General features: G+C 34.1%; 1 protein-coding gene across 1 annotated transcript in view; it reads right to left on the bottom strand.

Annotated features, from left to right (window-relative positions):
* Nucleotides 1-23832, bottom strand: part of CADM2 (cell adhesion molecule 2) — a gene marked incomplete at its 5' end in the record, with an annotated part of 236746 nt that overhangs the window by 143860 nt on the left and 69054 nt on the right. The window contains 2 exons of the mRNA XM_054585063.1: nt 15604-15741; nt 17894-18046. Of these exons, the coding sequence (XP_054441038.1) occupies nt 15604-15741; nt 17894-18046 (291 nt within the window). The remainder of the gene's footprint in view (nt 1-15603; nt 15742-17893; nt 18047-23832) is intronic.

Raw genomic sequence — 23832 nt, 5'->3', positions numbered from 1 at the left:
TTCATTAGGTAGAGAAAAGGTACGCAAAACTGAGGGAGAAACAGTTTAGCTGGTTGCAGTTGGAGACAGAGGATCTAAATCGCCAGGAAGCTGATTAATTGGTGAAATTTTAATATGCAGGGGATAACCCTTATGGTTATAACTAGGTTCCCCCATACTCTTTTTCACTTGACAATGACCAGGGAAACCTTACAATAACACCTTTTCACTCGCAAATAGGTCAAGTGAGCCTCAGCACCATTAACCAAAAGTTTGGACATGGTCACTTGTCACCTCTCTTAAAAAAATTTTACATTCTGTGTGCAACTTCTCTTTAAACTGAATCAAAAAGATTACAGCATCTGACTGAAAAATATAAAAAAGTGTTACTTTGCTCTAAGCCTGATATCTTGGGGTATCACTATATTTGTGTAGAGTATAATGTTCTTTCTTCCTGAAAGATTGAAAGATTTCTTCTATTTTATATTGAGGAAGGTATTTTCTTGGCAACATATCATTTTTAAATTCCAGTTACCCAGTAGGACATTCATAAGATTCCATGTAACTCATATTGATAAAATAAAAGAATTTAGAATTTTAATTTTGTTTTTCTCTTGCTCTTATATTATTTTTTTCACTTTTATTCATCATCTCCTTTCTTATTCCCCCTTTTTTCCCCCCTGTAGGCCATGTTAATTTTTATGCTTCTGTGTAGTTTTAATACTAGAAGAGTATGGAATATTGTAGAGGCTTAATAATATGTTTTGAATTAATTAAAATAATGGGCATTCTTAGTCAGGTAAAGCAGGTTAATCTATTCTTCCTAGTAAATAGACTTATTCCATGTCAATGTATGTAATTTGGGGGCAGTTATGTTAATTTGTCACTATTTTTCTTGGTAGCATATCTCTTTTGAAATTGTTTTATCACTCTCCTGAAAAATTAAAGATGTCATTAGTCAAACTTTTCAATAAGTTAGGAGTTCCTGTTTGGGGATAGTACAAAAGTAACAGATTATCAAAATATTGGCAATTAGATACATTAAATGTAAATATATAATTTTATCTGCTTAAGTTTGATTGTTCCTTTTTTCCATTTTTCTTGACTGCTATGGATTGTTACTGTTTTCTTTTACACATATCTATATTTACTGTTTTTTTTTAATCCCCTTTACTGTTTTACTATAGACATAGTAATCCTTAATGTAGTCTAACTAGATTAAAATTCCATGTGCCAGGAATTCCTAAAAATGAGAGTTCAGATATATTTAACTGTAGTTAAATTAAAAAAAAATAGAAGAAGAATATGAAAAGAAGAAAAGGTATTTGACAACATCATTAAGAAAAAAGCTAAATTAAAAAATAACTACATTAAAATATATCAGTCTATTAAATCTTTTAAAAATGTATACATGAGCTCTTTTATATAAAGTTCATAAAGAAGAAGAACAAAATTTTTAAAAATCTATGTTTACAAGAAAAAGGGAAATTATAAAATGGTCTCATCTCTTCTAGAGGCAAAAATACAAAGATATTTTGAATATAAAATGTCCAAGAAGAGAAATAAAAATTTATTCCATAAAAAAAATAAGAATGAGAGACAAAATAATTAGTAAGGATAAACGAAGACATTTGAAAGATAATGTATTAGAATAACTTATGAGTCAACATTGTGAAGATACATGACTATAAAAAAAGAAATCAAGGCAACTTCTGGAACATCAGCATAAGGGGTTCTGTGGACTATGTTTCCAGCAAAAATAATAAGAACTAATAAATATTATTTAAACACACACACAAATTTAGGGTCTTTAAATGTTGTTCTAAGAGCACATAGCAAATGAATGAACAGTTATTCAAGAATACTTACTCTTAGTAAGTACAGCTTCCTTGCTTTGCCCCACTCCCAAAACAGCATGAGTGAATGTAGGCAAGAAGATGGGGCTTCTCCTCTACTCCAGCTCCCAGCCAAGGGTTATTTTTCCCAGGAGAGGAAAGCAGCCACCATTTCTTACTCTATCTACTCCTTCATTTGGTTGCAGAGAGGCTGCATTACAGGTATGTGTGGCTGAGAGATTGAGCCTGTCTTTCTTTACCCAACCCCCACTTGTAGGACAAGAATACAGACTCAAAGTTTCACACCTCAGTTTATTTATAGAGTAAAGGTTTCAAGCTGGGGAGGCAGTCCAAGAAGACAGAGTCAAAATCTACTCCTCCAGCATCTGCTTTTAAAATTGGAGTAATTGTACTTCAAAAGAAGCAGGGCATGCCCCCAGCTCAGGAGGAGCATCATAGAGATTTTTGCCCAGAGGAAGAAGCAGGCCATAATAAAAGATTTCTGAAACTCTCTCTACAGTAACTGACTATTTGGAACAGAGTGAGGAGAAGCTCAAGCTTAAGACCTTCTTGAAAACTATGAAGATTTGATGGTGAGTAAAAAAGATGGTGGTAGTTCCATGAGATCAATGGGCTAATTCAGAGGCCAGCTAGTTTATAATAGAAAAATAGAGAAAGAAACAGCTAGAAAGAGACTTACTGCAGTCAAAGGAAACTTCTAAAACTGTAATCAAAAAGAAAAAAAGTTCCAGGAAAGCATTCTCAATTTTATATGATCAGCTATTAAAGAATTTATGCACAGGTTATTGTTCAAAACAATAGAGAAATCACCTGACAAGTAGTAGAGGAGAACAGCTATGCACAATACCAGCAGAGGTAGATAGCTTAACAGAGGCATCAGGAAAAGAGACAATCAAAGAGAGGCCTCCAAAAACAATTCTCATTTCCAGAGTGACTGACTATCCACACACACAAGGCTGCATCCTTTGAGTAGCATCACAGGTTTTGCACTGCAGTGAAAATGGTCCATCTAAGTCACCAATACCAAAGCAAACAATGACAAGCTTCAGGGTGAGATCAGTATCTATAATAGCTCAATATATTATCTAAGTGTCCTGCTTTCAACAAAAATTATAAGACATGCAAAAGAACAAGGTAGTATGACTCCTACACGTGGGGGGAAAAAGCAAGCATTAGAAACTGCGGGTAAGAAGTCCCAAAATATGAACTTAACAGAAAAAGACTTCAAATAATCCATTTTAAATACATTCAAATAACTAAAGGAAACCACTATACTTGAAGAGGTAAAACAAATTAATTGTGAACATCAATAAACAGGGTGAAATTATACAACAGATCAAACGTAATCCTGGAGTTAAAAATGCAGTAAGTGAAATGAAAAATTTAGTTGAGGTCTCAATAGTAGTTATGAATCGAAAGAAACACAAATCAGTACAGATCATGTAAACTGAAGAAAAAAGAAAAAAAGAGAAAAATTAACAAGGGATTCCTTTAAACACAACTTGTACAATAAAAGCACCAGAAGAAAAGAAGTCGAAAAAAAAGAAAAGAATAGAAAGATTTTAATGAAATATTGATCTAAATTTACTTAATTTGATGAAAAACATTAATTTACACAACTAAGAAGCTCAATGAATTCTACGAAGTTTAAATACAAAAAGATCCACATCCAAACATGTCATAACAAAAAAGTCAAAAGACAAAGAAAAAAATCAATATTGAATACAGAAAAAGAAAAATGACTTACACAAAGAAATTCCAAAATATTAACAACTAACTTACTTCCCACCATAAACAATAGCGACCAGAAAAAAAAAATTGCAATGGTAGATAGAAATCAACATGTATCAATAACATTGATGTCAGTCCATTGGAAAAATGTAAGTTACAAACATATGGACATCTAAAACAGAGAGGGTGGGAGGGGGCAAGGGAAAGAGGTGGGGGGGAGGCAGAGACAAATGTATTTAAAAAGTAAATAAATTAATAAAAAAAAAAAAAAACATGTTAAAAAAAAAAAAATAAATAAAAAGTAAATAAATTTAAAAAAATAATAAAAAAAGAAGAAAAAAAATAAAAATGCAACCGATTTCTGGATAAAAAAAAATAAAATAAAAATAAAACAGAGCATCTAAAGAACATAAAGCAGAAAACAAATGACCCAATAATACCTTTTCTAGGTACATACCCAACAGAAATAGAAGCATACTTCTACACAAGAAATTGTTGCTAAATTTTAATAGGATATTTATTCACAATAGCCAAAAAGTATAAAAACCCAAATTTCCATCAACAGATGAATGGGTAAATAACATAAAGTATATGCATGCAATGGAATAGTAAATTAAAAATATTCAATGAAAAAAACAAATTACTAATATATGTTGTAACACAGATGAATCTTGAACACATTATGCTGGGAAGGTAGTCACCATGTGGTATTTCATTTATATAACATGTTTACAATGGGCAAATTTATAGGAATAAGAAATAGATTAGTGGTTTCCTAGAGATGGGGAGGAGAGATTGAGGGGAATGAGAGAAGGATCACTAATGGAGAGGAACTTTCTTAGGGTGATGTAAATGTGAAACTGATCGTGGTGAAAGTTACATTACTGTGAAAGTACTAAAAACCAAGGGATTGTAAATTTTAGCTAACTGGATGGTATATTAATTATCTCTCAATAAAGCTGTAATATAAAAAGTAAATAAAAGTGGCTAATCTCCTGAATTGAACTGAATGAAGAGAAACTTAAGATTGGTCACTTTCGTGGAAGATAAAGACTGTATGTAAGACTACTTTTAAGAAATAGAGTATTTAGTATTCAAGCTGCTAAATAAAAGAAAGAATGCACTTATTACTTTATTATCCAATGTTAATTTATACTATTGAATAATCTCAGTAAAATAATCTATCTAGAATTTCCCATTGTCAATGAAAATAGAAGAAAAGTTACCAATATGCTTAGATACTGCTACACTAAGATGTCAATTAGGCCATGGTATTGTGAAAAACTATTGGAACCTAATGACTTTTATTGATGAAAAAATTAAAGGATCATTTTTAGAAAGATCTAATTCATAAATTTTATAAAATAACCTCCTGAGTCTAAAGAGTATTATTAGCCAAAGTTGATCAGAACAAGATGTTCTTTCCCCAGATTTCATAAAAACCATTAAGAATTGGATTTCCATGAACAATCTAAAGCTAAAGAATAGGAGAGGCTTCTTTCATAGTGCATGAAGACACCATAAAGGAGACTTAGGAAATAAACTGAGGAGAATTTGAGCAGTAATTGAATCCCTCGTTTAGCAAATGAGAGCTAAAAAGCTGGTAGATTTTAATATTTATCTAATTATAATCTCAGGACTGCTTATGGCCTGATGAGTCCTAAATTATTAAGATGTGTGGTTCTTAATCCTTAAATGAAAAACAAAAATGAAAAAAACACAAAAACAATGAAAAACTTTTAAAAACAAAAATGAAAAAAACACAAAAACAATGAAAAACTTTTGTTGATAGAGTGCTTATTCTTGACAATAAGTGAAATCCATTAAATAATAATGTGTGTTTTTTAGCTCATTATACACATGCTGAAAGTTTTCTTCCCATTCCCACAATGTATAAGAACCCATAACAGCAATTCTGTGGCTAAATAAAAAAATGTCTAACTTTAAAACTAGCAAAATTGTTCACCTAAAATATTCTGTCAAAGTGAATATAGACACATTTCACTCTCATTTACATTCATCCTTTAAAATGTATTATATCACCTCAAAGCCAGCAAGCAAACCACATTAAGACACGCTGCCATTGAAATAAAAGTATTATTTCTCTACATTTCAAAAGCAAAGGCAAAAGAGTCTTCTGCGTCCAGCCTAGATGGAATAATAGAGAGAGATTTACCTCTCACCTAAAAACAACAATTTTCAAGATACTGAACACCATAACAATGGACAGTGCTCCTTGAAAAGTGGAAAACAAATGAGGTGAATGTGAAAATTTGTTCCCGCTTAATGTATTGAGAGAGTTTCAAGCTGTGGACCTTGGAGGAAAACCCATGTAGAATCTGGCAGCCTGCCTGAAGTAAGGGGGTGAAGCTGGGTGTGTGGGAAGACCAAGGTAGCTCAAATTTGCTAGGGCAGGATGTCAAAAGGAGAGGGCTGCACAAATTCAGGCCTCACATATCTTCAGTGTCCCTTTCAGTATTCAGAAAAGCACTAACCAGTGCATCTGAGAGAAAAAAACTGAGGCTGGGACAAGAACCATCTAAAAGTACATGATGCTCATACATGTTGGGAATAATGCCTGTTCCAAACAACCTGACTGGTGTACTGGGCATTCAGACAGAGCCTACCTCAGTAATGAGAAAAAGAAAAATTCTTTGAATAAATACTGTTCTGGTCTTGAATTAAGAAATTTAAAAGGAACTCTGAAAGGATTAAGCTCTTTCTAAGTAACTTAACCAGAACAAAGCTTAAGAATGCTTATAAAAATATGAGAATATTCAGCACCAAAATGGTAAAATTCACAATGTCTGTATCTAATTAAAAAACTACTATGCATTCAAAGAAGGAAAATGCTATCTATAATAAAATCAATCAGTCTATCAAAACTAACCTAGAAATAAAAGCTGAAAGAAATAAAAGCTGAGAGAAATAAAAGACAAAGGCATTAAAAATGTAAAACAATTCAAAACACATTCAAAACCTAAAATTATAAAACTTACGGAAGTCTTTGTGATCTTGAGTTAGGCAAAAATATCTTACACATAACACCAAAACATGACTTGTAAAAGTAAATAATAATAATAACTTAAACAACCCAAAAGTCCACCACCAAGTAAATGGATAAATAAATGATGGTATAGACTTATACAATACAATGCTAATCAGAGATAAATAAGAACCACCTTAAACATGCAGCAACATGGATAAATCTCAAAATATTTAGGCAAGAGAAACAAATCAGAAGAATATGAGTACATGCTATGTGATAATATTTATATAAGGTTATACAAAATATAAATTAACCTATAACAACATAAAACAAAACAATGCTTGTCTGGGAATGAAGTGGAGGGTGGGAGTGAGGGAAGAGATTTTGGAAGAATATGATCAACATTTTGTAGATAAAAATTATGATTATTATCTTGATTATGGTAATGATTTCATCACTACATACACTTGTAAAAATATATCAAAGTGCACACTTCAAATATGTGTAGATTGTTTTTTCTCTATTATGTCTTAATAAAGCTGTTTTTTAAAAATAAGAAATTTTTAAAAGTTTCTCAAAGATTTTTGGTGATTATTTTTCTTTATAAATCATTTATACCAATAAGCAACAATTGTTTTATTTCTTTCCAGAAGATGTCATAGTGTGGCCTGGAGAGTCTTGAGGTAATATCCTTAACAATATTCAGAAAACTCCAAGTTGTATATATATTCACACAGGTGTTAGTAATGCTATTTTTTTTTTTCATAAAACACAGTCCAGATTTAAATGGAAAGGACACTTTCGAAGAAGAAGACAAAAAAAATCATTGATGCATGGTGTACATTGTAAGTTTAAATACTAATACTTTCAGTTAATTCTCTTCATACATGATATAGGAACTTTAAATTCCATGGACAGAAATCTTTCTTCTTTATTTTCTTTTGTGTTAGCTTCAGATAATTCACAATCTCTGTATTACAAGTTAATATTTCACTCAATCAAATTAAAATTTTGTCTTAAACCTACAGTAGGTATTAGGCCCAAACTAGTTTTTTAATACTAAAAAGAGTATTTAAATTAATGGCATAATCTACCATTTCTCAAAGCAGATTCTGTAGAGTTCAATAGAAATAAATATGAAACAAAAATTAAAAAGTAATAGCAAGAAATATATACAAATAAAACAGAATATTTCTTCAAGATACTTGCATTTGGAATATGAACCTATAAACATGGATCTAACAGTCATGGTAATAAATATATGAACTGACTAAATATTTTAAATTTAAAAAAAGGAGACATTAGCACTACTTTGTGGACAAGGTGAAGGTTTAACAGTTCATTAATGAAGGTAGCCACTCAATAAATATACCTTAAATGAATAATAGCTATTAAATAACGAATGGAATTTATCCTAGAGGTTTGGCTAAAAATAGGTAGTAAACCATTCTAAAGAAAAGAACTTCATGTATCTATGTTGAGTAAAAGCATGTGATTTTTTGAAGTAACTATGAAACGTTCTGTGTGATAGAGACATGAAAAATAAACAGAAATGTAGGGGCCAAATAATCATGTAAGACTTCTTATTCTAGATGAGGTGTTTAGAATTTATTCTGTAGGCAATGGTAAGACTTTGTTTTTCTACAATTAGCTTTAAATAGTAGAATGGAGCAATCATAATTTTCATCTACCTGTTTTTTCCAACCCTTCACCTCAAGGGTGAGGGCTGGTTGCCAGTAAGAGCGAAGCACATGGTCAGAAGATTAGAGCTTTCAGAGCTACTCTCTGATTTCCAAGGAAGGGAAAAGGGCTTGAAGTTGAATCAATTGCCAATGGTCAATGGCTTAATCAATCGTGACTGTGAAATAAAGTCTCAAAGAAAAAACTACAAAATAACAGCCAGTGGACCTTTTTCAGAGAGCTTCCGCACTAGGGAAGTAGAATTACTTGTTGGTGTGGGGAAGCTTTCATACACACATGTTGGATTTGGGTCCAGGAACACTTTTCACAAGACCTGCACATAAAAAGACATATGCGAAGTGTAAGAATTCACTGCCTGGAGATTTTTTTTATAGGCCAGAGAAATCAGGTTTTAAACTTACTTTGCAGGTTAGGTCTTTTCCATCAGAAATGCTTAAGCAGAAAAAGTTTCATAAGATATGAAACAATAAATTACACACAAGAAAACATAGGTACTAAACTTATGGACCTTGGTCTTGGAGGTGTTATGAATTTGATCCCAAAGGCAAAGGAAGTAAAGGCAAAAATAAATGAACAGGACTGTATCAAACTAAAAAGTTTCTCAACGGCAAAATAAACTTCAAACAAAACTAAAAGGCAACCAGCTGAATAGAAGATATTTGCAAGTACAGCTCTAACAAGGGATTAATATCCAAAATATATAAAGTACTCATACAAGTCAACACCATACAAATAAACAATCCAATTAAAAAATGGCAGAGGACCTGAACAGAGACCTCTCCCAAGAAGACATATAAATGGCCTACAGATATGTAAAAAGATGCTCAACTTCATGAGCTGTTAGGGAAATGCAAATCAAAAGTACAATGAGATAACAACTCACACTTGTTAGAATTTCTATTATCAACAAGACAAGTAGTAACATATATTTTTATTACTTGGACAAGTTGTGGGGGAAGTGTAACCCTCATTCACTGCTGGTGGGAATGTAAGGTGGTAGGGCTGTTAGGTAGCAGCTGGGAATGAGCTGCCAGAGGGGAAATAAAAGCAGGGCCCCCACCCATTGCAATCTAATAACTTAAAACAGGAAGTTAAAACAAAAAGGAGACATGTCTCACCAATTAACTCAGCAGTGCTGTGGTCGGTTTAATAAGATTGCCAGGTGTTCCAAACATCACAAACAAGATAGTACAGGAGGAGGAGAGTCCTTGAGACTGTGCCTGGAACAGGGAGCCTCTGTAACAATTTCACTAACTAGACAGAAAGGTTTTACTAACTAAGAAAGAAAACCTTTGTATTAATCCCAATGTGTAGAAGGGAAGAAGGAGGGGTACCTGGAAGCTACCTAAGGTATATAACCCCTGAACCTCAATAGTCGAGGCACTGGGATTAACCAAGTGCCTGCTTAATCCAAGTCCCTGCTTGTAGCATTGTTGCTCAAATGTGTTGCATAAATAAACTTGCTACCTCATTTCTATTAAAAGTGTTTATCTTGGCCCTGGCTGGTGTGGCTCAGTGGATTGACTGCCAGCCTGCAAACCAAAGAGTCTCTGGTTTGATTCCCAGTCAGGGCACATGCCTGGGTTGCAGTCCAGGTCCCTAGTAGGAGGTACATGAAAGGAGACCACACACTGAATTTTCTCTCCCCTTCTTTCTCCCTCTCTTACCCTCTCTCTAAAAGTAAATAAATAAAATATTTAAAGAAAGAAAATTTTTAAAAAGTGTCTCTCACTTGAATTTGTCTCTTGTGAGCAAGACAAGAGCCGAGGAACAAGTGGGATGAGGGAGGCTGACGTGGGTCTTTCCCCGATAACACAGACACTATGGAAAACAGTACGGGGGTTCCTCAAAAAATTAAGAATAGAGCTACCATGGGACTCAGCAACTCCTTTTCTGGGTATATAACCCTTAAATTTGAAAATGTTTATTCTCAAAAATATACACACACATATGTTCATTGCAGCACTATTTACGGTGGCCAAGACATGGTAACAAGTAAAGAGTCCTTCAATAGATGATTGACAAAGATGTGGTATATATATACAATGGAATACTATTCTGCCATAAGATGAGATACTGCCACTTGTGACGACATGAATGGACCTTAAGACTATCATGGTAAATTAAATAGGTCAGTCAGAAAAAGCTAAGAACCATGTGACCTCACTCATATGTGGAATATAAAACTCATACTGCAGACAACAGTATAGTGTTTATCAAAAAGGATAGGGGTGAGGGAATTGTAAAGAGTAAAGGGGGCCAAATATTTGGTGGTGAAAGATGATTTAACTTTGGGTAGTGAGCAAACAATGCAATATACTGAGCATATATCATAGAAATGTACACCTGAAACCAACAGAAACTTATTAACCATTGTCACCCCATAAATTCAATTAAAAAAAGATAAAGTGCCTTGGTCAGATTCTTGTCATAATAAGTTAACTCTAGAAGCAGTGTAGGGGTTTCATTTAGGAAAGAGCTGAACAGTCCAGGCAAACCTAAACAAACATATCCTAAAAGCAGATTTGAATGGCAGAATAGAAAATAAAGTTACATAGTAACCTGGAAGTTTAACTTTGAATAGCAAGATATCTAACTTTTGTCTTAGGGGCTTATATTTCTCTAAGTTTTATCAAATAAAATTAATTTATTACAAGATCTGAAGCAAAGGTCCTTATTAGAGATAAATTGCAGGTAAATCCAATTTGGGGAATGATATACACAGAAAGATGCTGGGAAATGCCCTGTCTGGTATCAGGAACTATAACCCTGCTGACAGGTGAGAGGGCCCCAAGGCTGGAAGTAATCAGGGAGGCCTTGGGAAAACAGGCCCCTGAGGAGACATAACCTGTCCCCCTGGCAAGGGCACAGCCCCCACCTCCCTCACATCACCCTGCTTGGCCCTGTGATGGTTGGTAGTCAATGACGGGTAAGATTCCTCAAAAGGGGGCACGACCTAAGCAGACACAGCTGGTATGGGCAGCAGACAAGGACTTGGGGGACACAGAGAAAGGGCAAAAAGACCCACACCCCTCGGCTCGGCTTGGACATGGCCAGAGTCCTCATTCTAGCTGAAAGAAGTCTCCTTGTCTCTTGGAAGCCCCCTTCCCCAACCTGGCTCAGGCTCGAAACAATGCTGGAGACAGTCCTAAACCAGATCTGGCAGTTCCTGGGGATATCTGACCTAAAAGTAAATTTTGTTTTTTAAATTTTTCCAGATACATTTGTTTCTGCCTTCCCCCCACCACCCTCCCCTGCCCTCTTCCCGCTCTCCCTCCCTCAGCTCTTCCCCTTTGGTTTTGTCCATGAGTCCTTGCTATTTGTTCCTTGACTTGCCCCTTCCCTTCCTTTTCCCTTCGCCCACCCTCCCTTCTACCCTCTTGTCTCTTTTGGTTTGTTTTCCTTTCAGGGTTGCTGGTCTTAAAAGTAAATTCTTTAAAGTGTGCTTTGTTTTTCCCTCAAAAGCTCTAGCCAGCTCATGCTGGGAAGGAAACTTACATTATTCACAGACCCTAAACCTAAACCCTTAGGCACTCTTATGTTTACTACACTCTCAGGTTTACTTGCCTCTTGTTTACTAGCCTCCTATAGTACCCATGGAAATGGGTGTGTTCCTGCCATTTGTTTTCTTCAAAACATCACCCATTCTCTGTGCACATCAACATACTGATGTAACGAGATAACCTGTGCATTTCTGTTTCCTGGCCCCACCGATAACCTTTTCAAAAAAGCCTTTGGAAAAAGTGGCTCAGGACCTTCCCCAGTAGAGGGAAGAGCCCTGTCCTCTCTCCTGGCAGACAGAGAAGTGTTTGCGATGACTTGTGTTTACTCCCCCATCCGTGACGACCCCGGGATGGGCTCTGCCGGATTCAGAGTCCACGCTCCCATCTCAGCTGGCCTGGGATGGTAACCCTCCGATCCCAAGCACCGCACTCCCTACAACGCACTCCCTGCACCCCGACCCCAGCAGTTGTTGCCCAGACCAGGTGCAAGCAGTGACGTGTGCAGCTAGCCCACATAACAGAAAGAGTAATTAAAACAGAAAAGAAATTAAATAACTGTATGGATTATAAACCATAGTAATATAAGCAGATAAGAATCTGTGGGGCTGCATGCCCATTAGTAAGAACAATTTTTAATCTGAGATAAGATATTAGAATCATAAATCAAAATAATCACAATGGTTTACATAAACCTTTCTCCTAGAAGATTGTTTTGAGAATGTTACATATTACTATGCACACAGGAAACATTTTTAACAATCATCATAAACAATTCTTATACTTGGATTTTAATATATATGCGATATCAACTCCAAATACATGTCTGTGGGGTAAAAAAATACCACCACTTACCTTACCTGTCATCTCCCCTATAAACTTATGTCCCTCTTAAAAGAATGTATGTGTGTTAGTATTCAGGTGTATGAAGTAGGACGGTATGAAATAAGAATATACCTATACTTAAATTACAGGCATACAACATTTTATTGTACTTCGCTTTATTGTACTTCACAGATACTGTGTTTTCTACAAATTGAAGGCTTGTGGCAACCCTGCATGGAGCAAGTCTATCCACACCATTTTTCCAGTAGCATTTGCTAAATTTGTGTCTCTTTGTCACAGTTTTGTAATTCTTATAATAGTTTGAACTTTTTAATTGTTACTATATTTGTCATGGTGATCTGTGGTCAGTGATTTTCAATGTTAGTATTGTAATTAGGGTGCCACAAACTGCACCCACATAAGGTGGTGAACTGAATAAATAAATTGTTGTGTGTTCCAACTGTTTCAGCGACCAGCCATTCCCCCTTCTGCCTTTCTTTCCTTGAGCCTCATTATTCCATGAGATAGAACAATATTGAAATTAAGCGAGTTAATAATGCTGCGATGGTCTCTAAGTGCACAAGTAAAAGGAAATGTTGTGCAACTCTTACTTCTCAAAGCCTAGAAATAACTAAGCTTAGTAAGAGGGCATGTCAAAAGCTGAGATAGGCTGAGAGCTAAGCTTACTGCATCAAAGAGTTAGCTAAGTTGTGAATGCAAAGGAAAAGTTCTTGAGGAAATTAAAAAAGGCACTCCACTGAACACATGAATGATAAGAAAACGAAGCAGCTTTATTGCTGATATCGGGAAAGGTTTAGTGGCCTGGATAAAAATCAAACCAGCCACAACACTTCCTTAAGTTAAAGTCTAATCCAGAGCAAGACTCTAATTCTCTTCAATTCTGTGAAGGCTGACAGGTGAGGAAATTGTAGAAGAAAGCCTTGATCCAAGAAGGGATTGGTTCATGAAGTTTTAGGAAGTAACCCATTACATAAAAGTGCAAGGTGAAGCAGCAAGTGCTGATGCAGAAGCTGGAGCAAGTTATCTAGAAGACCTAGCTAAGATAGTCAATGAAGGTGGTTACACTAAACAGTAGATTTTCAATGTAGACAAAATAGCCTCATATTGGAAGATTTTCATAGCTGGAAGGGAGAAGTGAATGTCTGCCTTCATCGGTTCAAAAGACTTGATGGGCTAATGCAGCTGATGACTTTAAGTTGAAGCCAATGCTCATTTATCATTTTAAAAATCCTAGGGCCCTTATATGCTGTCTACTCTGCCTGAGCTCTATAAATAGAAAAACAAAGTCTGGATGATGGACCATTTGTTTACAACATGGTTTACTAAATATTTTAAGCCCACTGTGAAGATGTACTGCTCAGAAAAAAGAAATTCTTCAAAAATATGGCTGCTCATTGATGATGTATCTGGTCACCCGAGAACTTTGATGGAGACGTATGAGATTCATGTTGTTTTCATAACTGCTAACTGAATGGGGTATTGCAACCTATAGACCAAAGATTAATTCTGACTTTCAAATCTTATCATTTAAAAATACTTTTCATAAAGCTTTGGCTGCCGTAGATACTGATTCCTCTGATGGATCTTGGAAAACTCAATCAAAAAGCTTCTGGAAAATATTCACCATTCTAGACACTTTTAAGAACACCTATGATTCATGGGAAGAGGTCAAAATACCAACATTAACAAGAACTTGGAAGTTGATTACAACCATTATGGATGACTTTGAAGGGTTCAGGACTTCAGTGGAGGAAGTAAATACAGATGTGGTGCAAATAGCAAGAGAGGTAGAAGAGAAGTGAAATATGATGATGTGACTGAATTGCTGGGGTCTCCTGAAAAAAAAAAAAAAAAACTTCAATAGGTGAAAAATTGCTTTTTATGGATGAGCAAAGAAAGTGTTTTCTTGAGATGGAATTTACTCCTTGTGAAGATGCTGTAAAGATTGCTGAAATGACAACAAAGGATTTAGAAATTATATAAACTTACTTGATAAAGCAGCAGCATATTTTAAGAAGATTAATTCTAATTTCGAAAGAAGTTTTACTGTCGGTAAATACTATCAGAAAGTATCACATGCTTCAGAGAAATTGGTTGTGAAAGGAAAAGTCAATCGGTGCAGAAAACATCACTGCTGTCTTATTTTAAGAAATTACCATAGCCCCCCAGCCTTCAGCAACCACGCCCTGATTAGTCAGAAGTCATCAACACTGAGGCAGTACTTTCTACGAGCAAAAAGATTACAACTCACTGAAGGCTCAGATGATGATTAGCATTTCTTGGAGATAAAGAATGCATTAATATATATAGTTTTCTTGGACATAATACTATTACACACTTAATAGTCTACATTATAACATAAGTATAACTTTTATATGCACTGGGGAACAAAAAAAAATGTGTGACTTGGTTTATTGTGGTATCAACTTTGTTGTGGTCTGGATCCAAACCTGTAATATCTCTGAGGTATGTCTGTACTGTGCATTTTTACTGAGATGAGTACAGTGTACTTTCCATCTATGAGATATACTAGGAATCAGATTTATTGATGTTTAGTCAGTGTTAATGTCAAAACTTTAGTGTCAGAAACCAACAAATTCAAAAAATAATTCATGAAGTTACTCTGTTTACAATCTAAATACTATAGATGAGTTCTGAAGTATCTAACTTATACTTAGTGCTTGCTATTGCCAATCACAAATCAAAGTGTTTTTATATATTAAGTCATTTTTTTAATATATTGACTCATTTATTTCTCCAAACTTTTCCATGAGTTATGTATTATTTTAGACTTGTTTTACGTAAGAGGAAATGAGGCACATACATTATATGAAAATATATTGTAAAACTATCTAAATTAAGAAATGGATAAATCTGGTTCAAACCAACTGTACACTTAGAAAGCAACTGCGGTTTGAAAAAGAAAGTGCAAAGTATATAACTTTTCATACTACTTGGCACACTTTAATTTTGATTTGAGCACCTTTTCCCATTCTTTTACCTTTAATCTCTTTGTCGTTTTTGAACCATCTTATATCAGCTGCAGGTTTGCTACCAGATGTTTTACAAGTCAGCTGCATCAAGTCTCCCTCCATAACTGGTGATGAAAATCCACTAATTTGAGGCTTTTCAGGAACACCTGAAATATAAACAAATGAATGAAGTGAAAATCAATCCCCAGGGTTGGTTCATTCTTGTGATTATTAGTGTTATAAGCAAAAGTAAATTGTATCATTAGTTGACAATAAATTCAATCAAGAATAATAAACTGTTATAAAATAAAATAAACTGCTTACAATGTATGTGTGTATAAATATATTATATACATATAATCACTTATTTAGTTCAAAATAGTTGTTTAAATTAAATTTTAAGTATGAAAATATGCTCTTGGTAAATCTTAAAGACAACCATTCAATATATTTTCAGATTTACCAGTATTGGGATTTAAGAATGTACATTCTTTGCATTGGGGAAAAACATTAACAAAGCACATTTTTTATTCTTCCACAAACTATGATTTAACTTAAATAGTACCTTTCATTCCTGATTTCATAATTCTAAAGCTTAAAAATGATATTATCCTCTGTGTACGTTTTTCAAGAAAAGGCATTTTGTTCAAGAAAATCATCAAAAGACTCATCAGTAATTGCAACTGTACTTACTTTTCTGATTTTCTAAAGTAGAGAATGTTTCTTGATGTAATTTGCATTAGAAATGCAATTGTAGTTTTGTGGCATATGATATATAGTAGTACTAATGCTAACCACTTATGGACCCTTCTAGTCCAAACCATCCAATCAATAAACAGATAACTGTTATGGAGCGACAGATAGTACATGAGTAATTTAAATAATAGAACATTGCACATTTCTTGGGTGTTAATACTTCCTTATCATAGTAGAAGTTTACTAAAATTTCTTCTAAAATTATTCAATAATAAAGGTAGACTGGAAACTTCATTATAGTATTTAATTGTTGTAAAAGAATAAAATGTAAGCATATTGGAAAACAAAGAGAAAAATGCACATTTAAACAATAATGACAAAGATAAATGACAGATCAACATACTCCAATTAGCTGGCTAGGTTGTTTTTTTTTTCTTTTTTCACCTTCATATTGTCTTTTTTTTAAAAAAATCTGTATCACACCACCATTTCATAAATTGAAATCAGCCAGTTGCCTATTGGTGTCTCAAGGTGGCTCTCTACAGAGCAACACATTAACCTTCTACAGTTGTTATCCTGAAATATTCAATTTTAATAGTTATATTTTGTCCTTTATGGCAAACTTTGTGAGGGCTTTTGACAAAATAGTCTCTGCGGGACTTGCAAAGAAACATATTTCTTATCCTATGCACAAAACCAATTCATGAGCTGGATTAGCTTTTATACCCACCCACCCCCACCAATAAAAAGAAGAAAAAAAAAAGAACAGCCAAAGTTAGTTCTTTTAAATGCAATGTTAAGAGTGTAAGTGTCAAAATAAAAAGGCAAACAGGGGTGAACATACATCCTTCTTGAAATTTCTCTAACTTGTTCGGTACACGGGTGTGTTTCAATAAACTACAGCAATTTCAGCTGACTGGGTCACTAACATTTGTGGAATCACAGAAAGCTCTGAGATGATATTTCCTTGGAATCTCTAGGAATGTATTGCTTTTTTGTGTCACTTTAACCTTTTGAAAAATGGCTCAATATTTAGAGAATAGAAGCACAAAGATGCTACAAGCTGCATGCGAAAGTAGCATAATGTACTTCATTTCAAAATGTAGAAAATGACATGTTTCAAAGGTGAGAAGCAGCATAGAAATGTCAAGGTCATTTAAATGCACTGTAATGCACAAGCGGGTCACATTTGAAAGCCGTAACATATTAGAGAAGGCCACTATCAGATGACTGATATAAAATGGAGGAGCACCCAATACACATGTTGAGTTCATCAGACTCATTATTCCATCACTTTATGAAAGGATCGCCACATAAACAATACATAGATGAATTGATACAAAATAATTTAATTGGCATACAAGAAACCTGATGCTTATTGTAGGCTAAAAATTAAATGGCTGTGTGCTCTCAGAAGTCATACAAATTTTTACACTTCCCTTTGTCTATTTATAAAAAGAGGAAAGTGATTTTTAAACTCCTATTATAATGTAGCAGAGAAGGGACTAAACTACATCTAATATTATGAACCTCAAAATATATATGTGTTTTTTGAATCATGTTGCTTTAGCAATACACATCTCACTGGCTTGTGATTGCACTGTGTTTGTCCCTTGAACTTACCGAGAACAGTGAGATAGGCCTTGGAAGTTTTGACAGGCATCGTAAATAAAGAACAGGTGTATTGTCCTTCATCAGAGAGAGACACATCACTGACGCTGATACTCAGTTCATGCCAAGAAGCCCGAACCAGCTCGATCCTATTGTCCCTTAGAGCTGGGAAGAGAAAACATTGAAAATGTGGAAAAGAATATTAGAAAAAGTCAATATTGTTAGACTATGTATTTTTAGCAAAACATAATAAATATTTTTTGGCTATACATTAAATATTTCATAAAACAATTTAAAGGACAGTTTAAATAAAGGGTTAATATCCTAATTTTACAAAGAACTTATAAGATTCAACACCAAAAAACAAACAATCCAATTAAAAACTGGGCAAAGGACCCGAACAGACAGTTCTCCAAATAGATGGCCAATAGAGATATGAAAAGATGCTCAGTATCACTAATCAGAGAAATGCAAATTAAAACCATATGAGATATCAACTAACACCTTTCAGAATAACTCTCATCAATAAATCAACAAACAAGAGCTGGCAAAGATGTGGAGGAAAGGAAATCCTTCTGTATTGTTGGTGGTATTGCAGATTGCTGCAGCCACTGTGGAAAACGGTATGAAGTTACCTCAAAAATTAAAAATCGTACTCTCTTATGACCAGTGATTCCACTTCTGGGAATTTATTCAAAGAAACTCTAAACACTAATTCATTGCAACATTATTTACAATAGCCGAGATCTGGAAGCATCCCAAGTGTCCATCCGTAGATGAGTGAATAAAACAGCTACGACACATTTGCACAATGGAATACTACTTGGCCATTAAAAAGAAGAAATTTTACCCTTGAGACAGCATGGATGGACCTGGAGAACATTATGCTAAGTGAAATAAGCAAGTCAGAGAAAGATAAGTACTGCATGATTTTACTCATATGGTAGAATCTAATGAACAAACTGGACTAACAAGCAAAACAGAGACAGACTCTCATAGATAGAAATCAGGCTGGCAGCTCTTGGGGAAAATGGGTGGTGGAAGGATTGAGCAAAAAAGAGAAAGAACTCAGGGACATGGACAACAGTGTGGTGATTGTGGGATGGAGGGAGTGGGTGGAGGCGGAAGAGGGTATGGAGGGATAAATGGCAATGGAAAAATACAATAAAAATAAAATATCTTAAATAATAAACATAAACATGTATATTTTTGTAAGAGTTTTAAAAAATCAAAGTAGAATTAGGTGAAAAATAAAATATTTTTTTATTTAAATCATTACCCTAGCACATTATTTTGGATGAGTAGAGGATGATGATAAAAACGGCTTGCCTCCACAAAGTCTTTCATGAAATGCTAGTGTCAAGAAAAACTATGAACAGAAGGGTTCGCTTCTATGGACATATAAATTTGGAAAAATTATGACTGCTGAATTTCTTCCAAGAGATCAACAGTGAACATTAACATATTAAAAGCTCTCCACAGTACAGATGCATGTTGAACTTCATTTAAACCAGAGCTGACATTCAGCTGAAAAGCGCAAAAAAAGAGAAAGAACTCAGAGACATGGACAACAGTTCTAGCCAGTAAAGTACTAGATGTTAAATTTTTCTCTGATTCAATGATGCTTCTGCTGTACTGTCTGTGAACTATTTTAAATATGTTAGTTCCTTTAAACCACCTATTCCATCCCAGAACACTTGTTTTCATAGAACTCTTAGCATCTCAATGGCTTATGCTCCTCTTTACTCATTTTAGAAGAAATTATTAAAAAGTTTAAACGTCATTATATATCTCACTACATACAGCTATACAATCTGGAATTAAGCAAGGGGCAACTGAAGAATTACTCTAAAAGGTAGAAAGAGAAAGGAGGGCAGTTATGAGCACCAGGTCCTAAGGAACATTATGGAAGCTCCCCCAACAATAGTAAAAGGCAATGAAGACCTGGCCTTTGCCAACTATAAACTAGCAATAGAAAATGGCTGAGACAGACTCATTTTTATTGCTGATCAAATGGAAGTCCCACCAGCAACATTACCAGCAAGGGGAATCAAGGGGGAACATCCCTGAGAACAAGTGTCTGTAGAAAATGATCTTTTTCCCCAGCGGGCAGGAGATGTCCTTCCCAATCTACAGGCAATGGCTCAGTGGGCAGCAAAAGCAACAGAGTAATATCTCTACAAATATCCAGCTCTAGATATGATCTCCCCATAAGCTAGAGGACTACTCTTCCAACTGAGAGCCACCAGGAGCCTGCCCTGGGGAATCACCTTTGCCCTCTTAAGTGACACAGGTTTACATCAGTGTAATTTCCAGTGGGACTAACCAACACAAGCTGACCACATAGAACTACAAAGGTTGTGACAAACTGATGGAACCACAGCCTGCAAACGTATGCTAGGACCTGTATGCTAAACCTAAATAAATGACTGCCTCCTAGAATAGATATTTAGATAGAGTCCAGAATGTCCGAACGTAAAAGCCAAAATGACCTGGATATAATGATAGTAATAATAATAAATATCTGGTCACACTAAATATCAGGAAAATTGTAACTTGAATAAGAGAACATAATTGACAGGTGACAACACTGAGATATTGAAATTATCTGACAAAGAATTAAAGAAACCATCATAAAAATACTTTAATAAGAAATTACTAATTATCTTCAAAAAAACAAAAAAAAGAAAAAAGTTCAGAAAAAAAGCTATAAAAAAGAACCAAGTGAAAATTATAGAAATCAAAACACCAAAATCAAAACTTGCTGGATTGGTTCAGTAGTACAGTGGAAATTATAGAGTATAGAATCAGCAAACTTAATGACAGAGCAATAGAAATTCACTTAATCTGAAAAGAGAAAAAATAGATTAAAAAAAGAAGAAAAGCAATGTTAGGGATCTTTGGAACAATAACAAAATGTCCAACATTGGTATCATAACAGTCCCAAAAGAAGAGAAAGAGAGTGGAGCTGACAGTATTTGAAGAAGTAATGGTTGAAAACTTTGCAGGTTTAGCAAAATAAATAAATGTAGAGAATCAAAAAGACAAGCAAACATTAAAAAAAAGATAAACCCAAAGAAGTTCATGTCAAGATAGATCAAAATTAGACATCTGAAATCAAAGACAAAGAAATTTTGAAAGCAGCCAAAGATAAAGACGTTACTTATGAGAGAAGACCAATTCAAATGACATGAAGTTTCTTATTTGAAATAATGGAGGCCAGAAGAAGTGGCATGTTTTTCAAAAAAAAAGGAAAAGAAAAAGAGAAAAGAACTGTCATCAATGGATTTTTAACCAGTGAAACCAACTTTTAGGAATTAAGGGGAAATAAATATATTCTTAAAAGAAAGAAAACTAAGATCATTTGTCTTCAGCAGATTTGTATTAAGGAAAAATTAAAGAAAGTTTCTTCAAACAGAAAAGAAGAACTCTTGGAGCATTAAGAAGGAAGAAAAAAAAGGAAAGAACAAAAATATCAGTAAATATAATATTGACTACTCCTCTCAAGTTTTCTTCATTATATAATGGTTGAAACAAAATTATAACAGCAACTGATGCTGTGCTCAATATATATAGGATGAATACTCAAGAGAAATAAGCAGTTAGTAGGGCAAAAGGGACCTAATGGAAGTACAGTTTCCAAACTTTATTTGAAGTGCAAAAACATTATACTAACAGACCAAAATAGTCCACATAAGTGTATTTCAGTATCTGGAACAACTACTAAGAAAATATACAAAGTGATACAGTCAAAAACTCTATATAAATTGAGACAAAATACATATATACAGAGTCTTAAGATAACATAGATTTGAGGAAGAGATTAGTAGTTAGCAAAAGATAAAAATATTAAGGGATGGAGGGGAGTTGTAGGGAAATTATTTTGGTTATATATGAAAAAAACAAGAAACACCTGAAGTGATGAAAGTATTCTGTCTTGACACTGGTGAGGATACGTGAAACTACACATGTAATAAAAACTCATGGAACTAAACACACACACACACACACACACACACACACAAATACATGTAAAAGCGGTTAAAACCCAAATAAGATTGGTGAGATATATTATTGTCAATTCTGTAGTTGTGTTATCTTTGCAAGCTGCTATTGCACTGAAAGGTACATGAGATCTCTTTGAATTATTTCTTACAATTAGATATGAATCTACAATAAAAACTCAAATAAAACATTTTTATGTACATTTGACTGAGTAGGGGAAATGATTAGGATATCGAAGCTTAGAATTCATTGTACATATTTGCCGTACAGGAAGAGGAAGATCCCAAGTGCCATATATTCTTAAATTAGCTGCAGCTTCTGTGTGTGCTTTGGGATAGGAGTAGGCAATTATAAAATATTTAAGACTTGGGAAAATTCTAAATTTTCATTATTTTTAATGTATTTTTAAAAACCATCCTCCCACACACTCGAATAACACATACGTTAATGATTATAGTCCCTCTGCTACCATTCTCTGTTAACTCCAATTTCATAATGAGACATATTGCAAATATTTTTGAAACTGATTTTTATTGAATATAAAAAATAAGGCAAGTTTGATCATGATTGTTTTTGTAATTCTATTAGAACAGAAAGGCATTTATTTTCAATATATACTTTATACTCTTATCTCCTACCTGTGTTAATATATATGCCTGCAATAGGAAAACAGTGGGGCACAGATGTGTTTTTTCCCCAATAGGACCTCATGCTATATCAGCTGCTTTTCAAAGCTATGTCTTATTTTAAAAGTACTTATCACATATTTCTTGGTTTTTTAAAAAAGAGGTCACCAAAAGAGAAAACCTCAGTTTCCTGCCATGATACTGTATGGGTAAAACATGTTACTCATCCACTGTGTTCAATTTCGTTTCCTCTAACACAGGTCTGCCACGGATAGAACTTCCAATTTTTCCTGAATCTTGGCAAAAGAAATTTAACTCTTTTTGGTGGAAACTATATAGCACTACCAAAAGACAAGCTGAATTACTCAATACATACAAACACGCCACTTTTATATTTAAATCATTTTCACAGAGTAAAGGTAAAAGCTCATACTTTGGAATTAAAAGATCTGCTTTAGGTACTTCTATGAGGTCAGATTTCCTGTGGATAATTCTTGATTCAGTTCCATCTCTGGATTATGATAAGAACTGAATAATATAGTTTGTAAAGTGCCTTCAGATAAATCTTGCAATGATATTATTAAAATATTTTGGGTGTAGACTCCTGATGAAAACCTAAATATTTTAAATAAATATTTTAGTGTCTGAAATGTCTCATTGGTTAAGCTTACCAAATCATACAATATTTTTAGTTGTTTTGTGATTACTCCAGCCTTGACTAAAGACTAGGCTCTGTAAGTAGAATGCCTGCATTTTTATGTAAACTCTGTTGTTGGTTAACCATATGCATCTAGTCAGGTCACCTAAATATTATGCACCTCAGTCTGCTAATTGTAACATGCAGGTAATAATTGACTAAAAGTATAAGGGATATTATTTAGAATATTGAAATATATTAATATATATCCAAACCCAAAAGAATATTCCCAAGAACCAAGAAACTGACACAATTAGTATTATTTGTATAATAAATGATTACTTATTGTGTAAGTATCCTTGATAATTCATTTGCCAAAACAAAGTAACTGCTTAAGGAGATTCTCATTACACTGAACATTTTAAATAAATCTTACATTCAGAATGTTTATCTCTTCAAGTTTGTAAATGCTTATGATGTCATCTGCAGTTCACTTTATCATAGCATGTCAAGTAAGAAAGAATACAGAAAAATTTGTAATAGTCCAGACAGGGATATAATATAACCCAATGGGTTCCCTGTGAGTAGGATCCTTGTCTTGTTCACCTCAGAATCCTGCACCATCACTATCTGCACAGGAGGTATTCAGTGAACAGCTATTGAATTGAAACTGAGAGCCAAAC

This window comes from Pteronotus mesoamericanus, unplaced genomic scaffold (genome assembly GCF_021234165.1).
Source record: "Pteronotus mesoamericanus isolate MK-2021 breed Mesoamerican mustached bat unplaced genomic scaffold, CSHL_Meso_final contig_82, whole genome shotgun sequence".
Taxonomy (NCBI): domain Eukaryota; kingdom Metazoa; phylum Chordata; class Mammalia; order Chiroptera; family Mormoopidae; genus Pteronotus; species Pteronotus mesoamericanus.
This window is presented reverse-complemented; position numbering and strand designations above follow the sequence as displayed.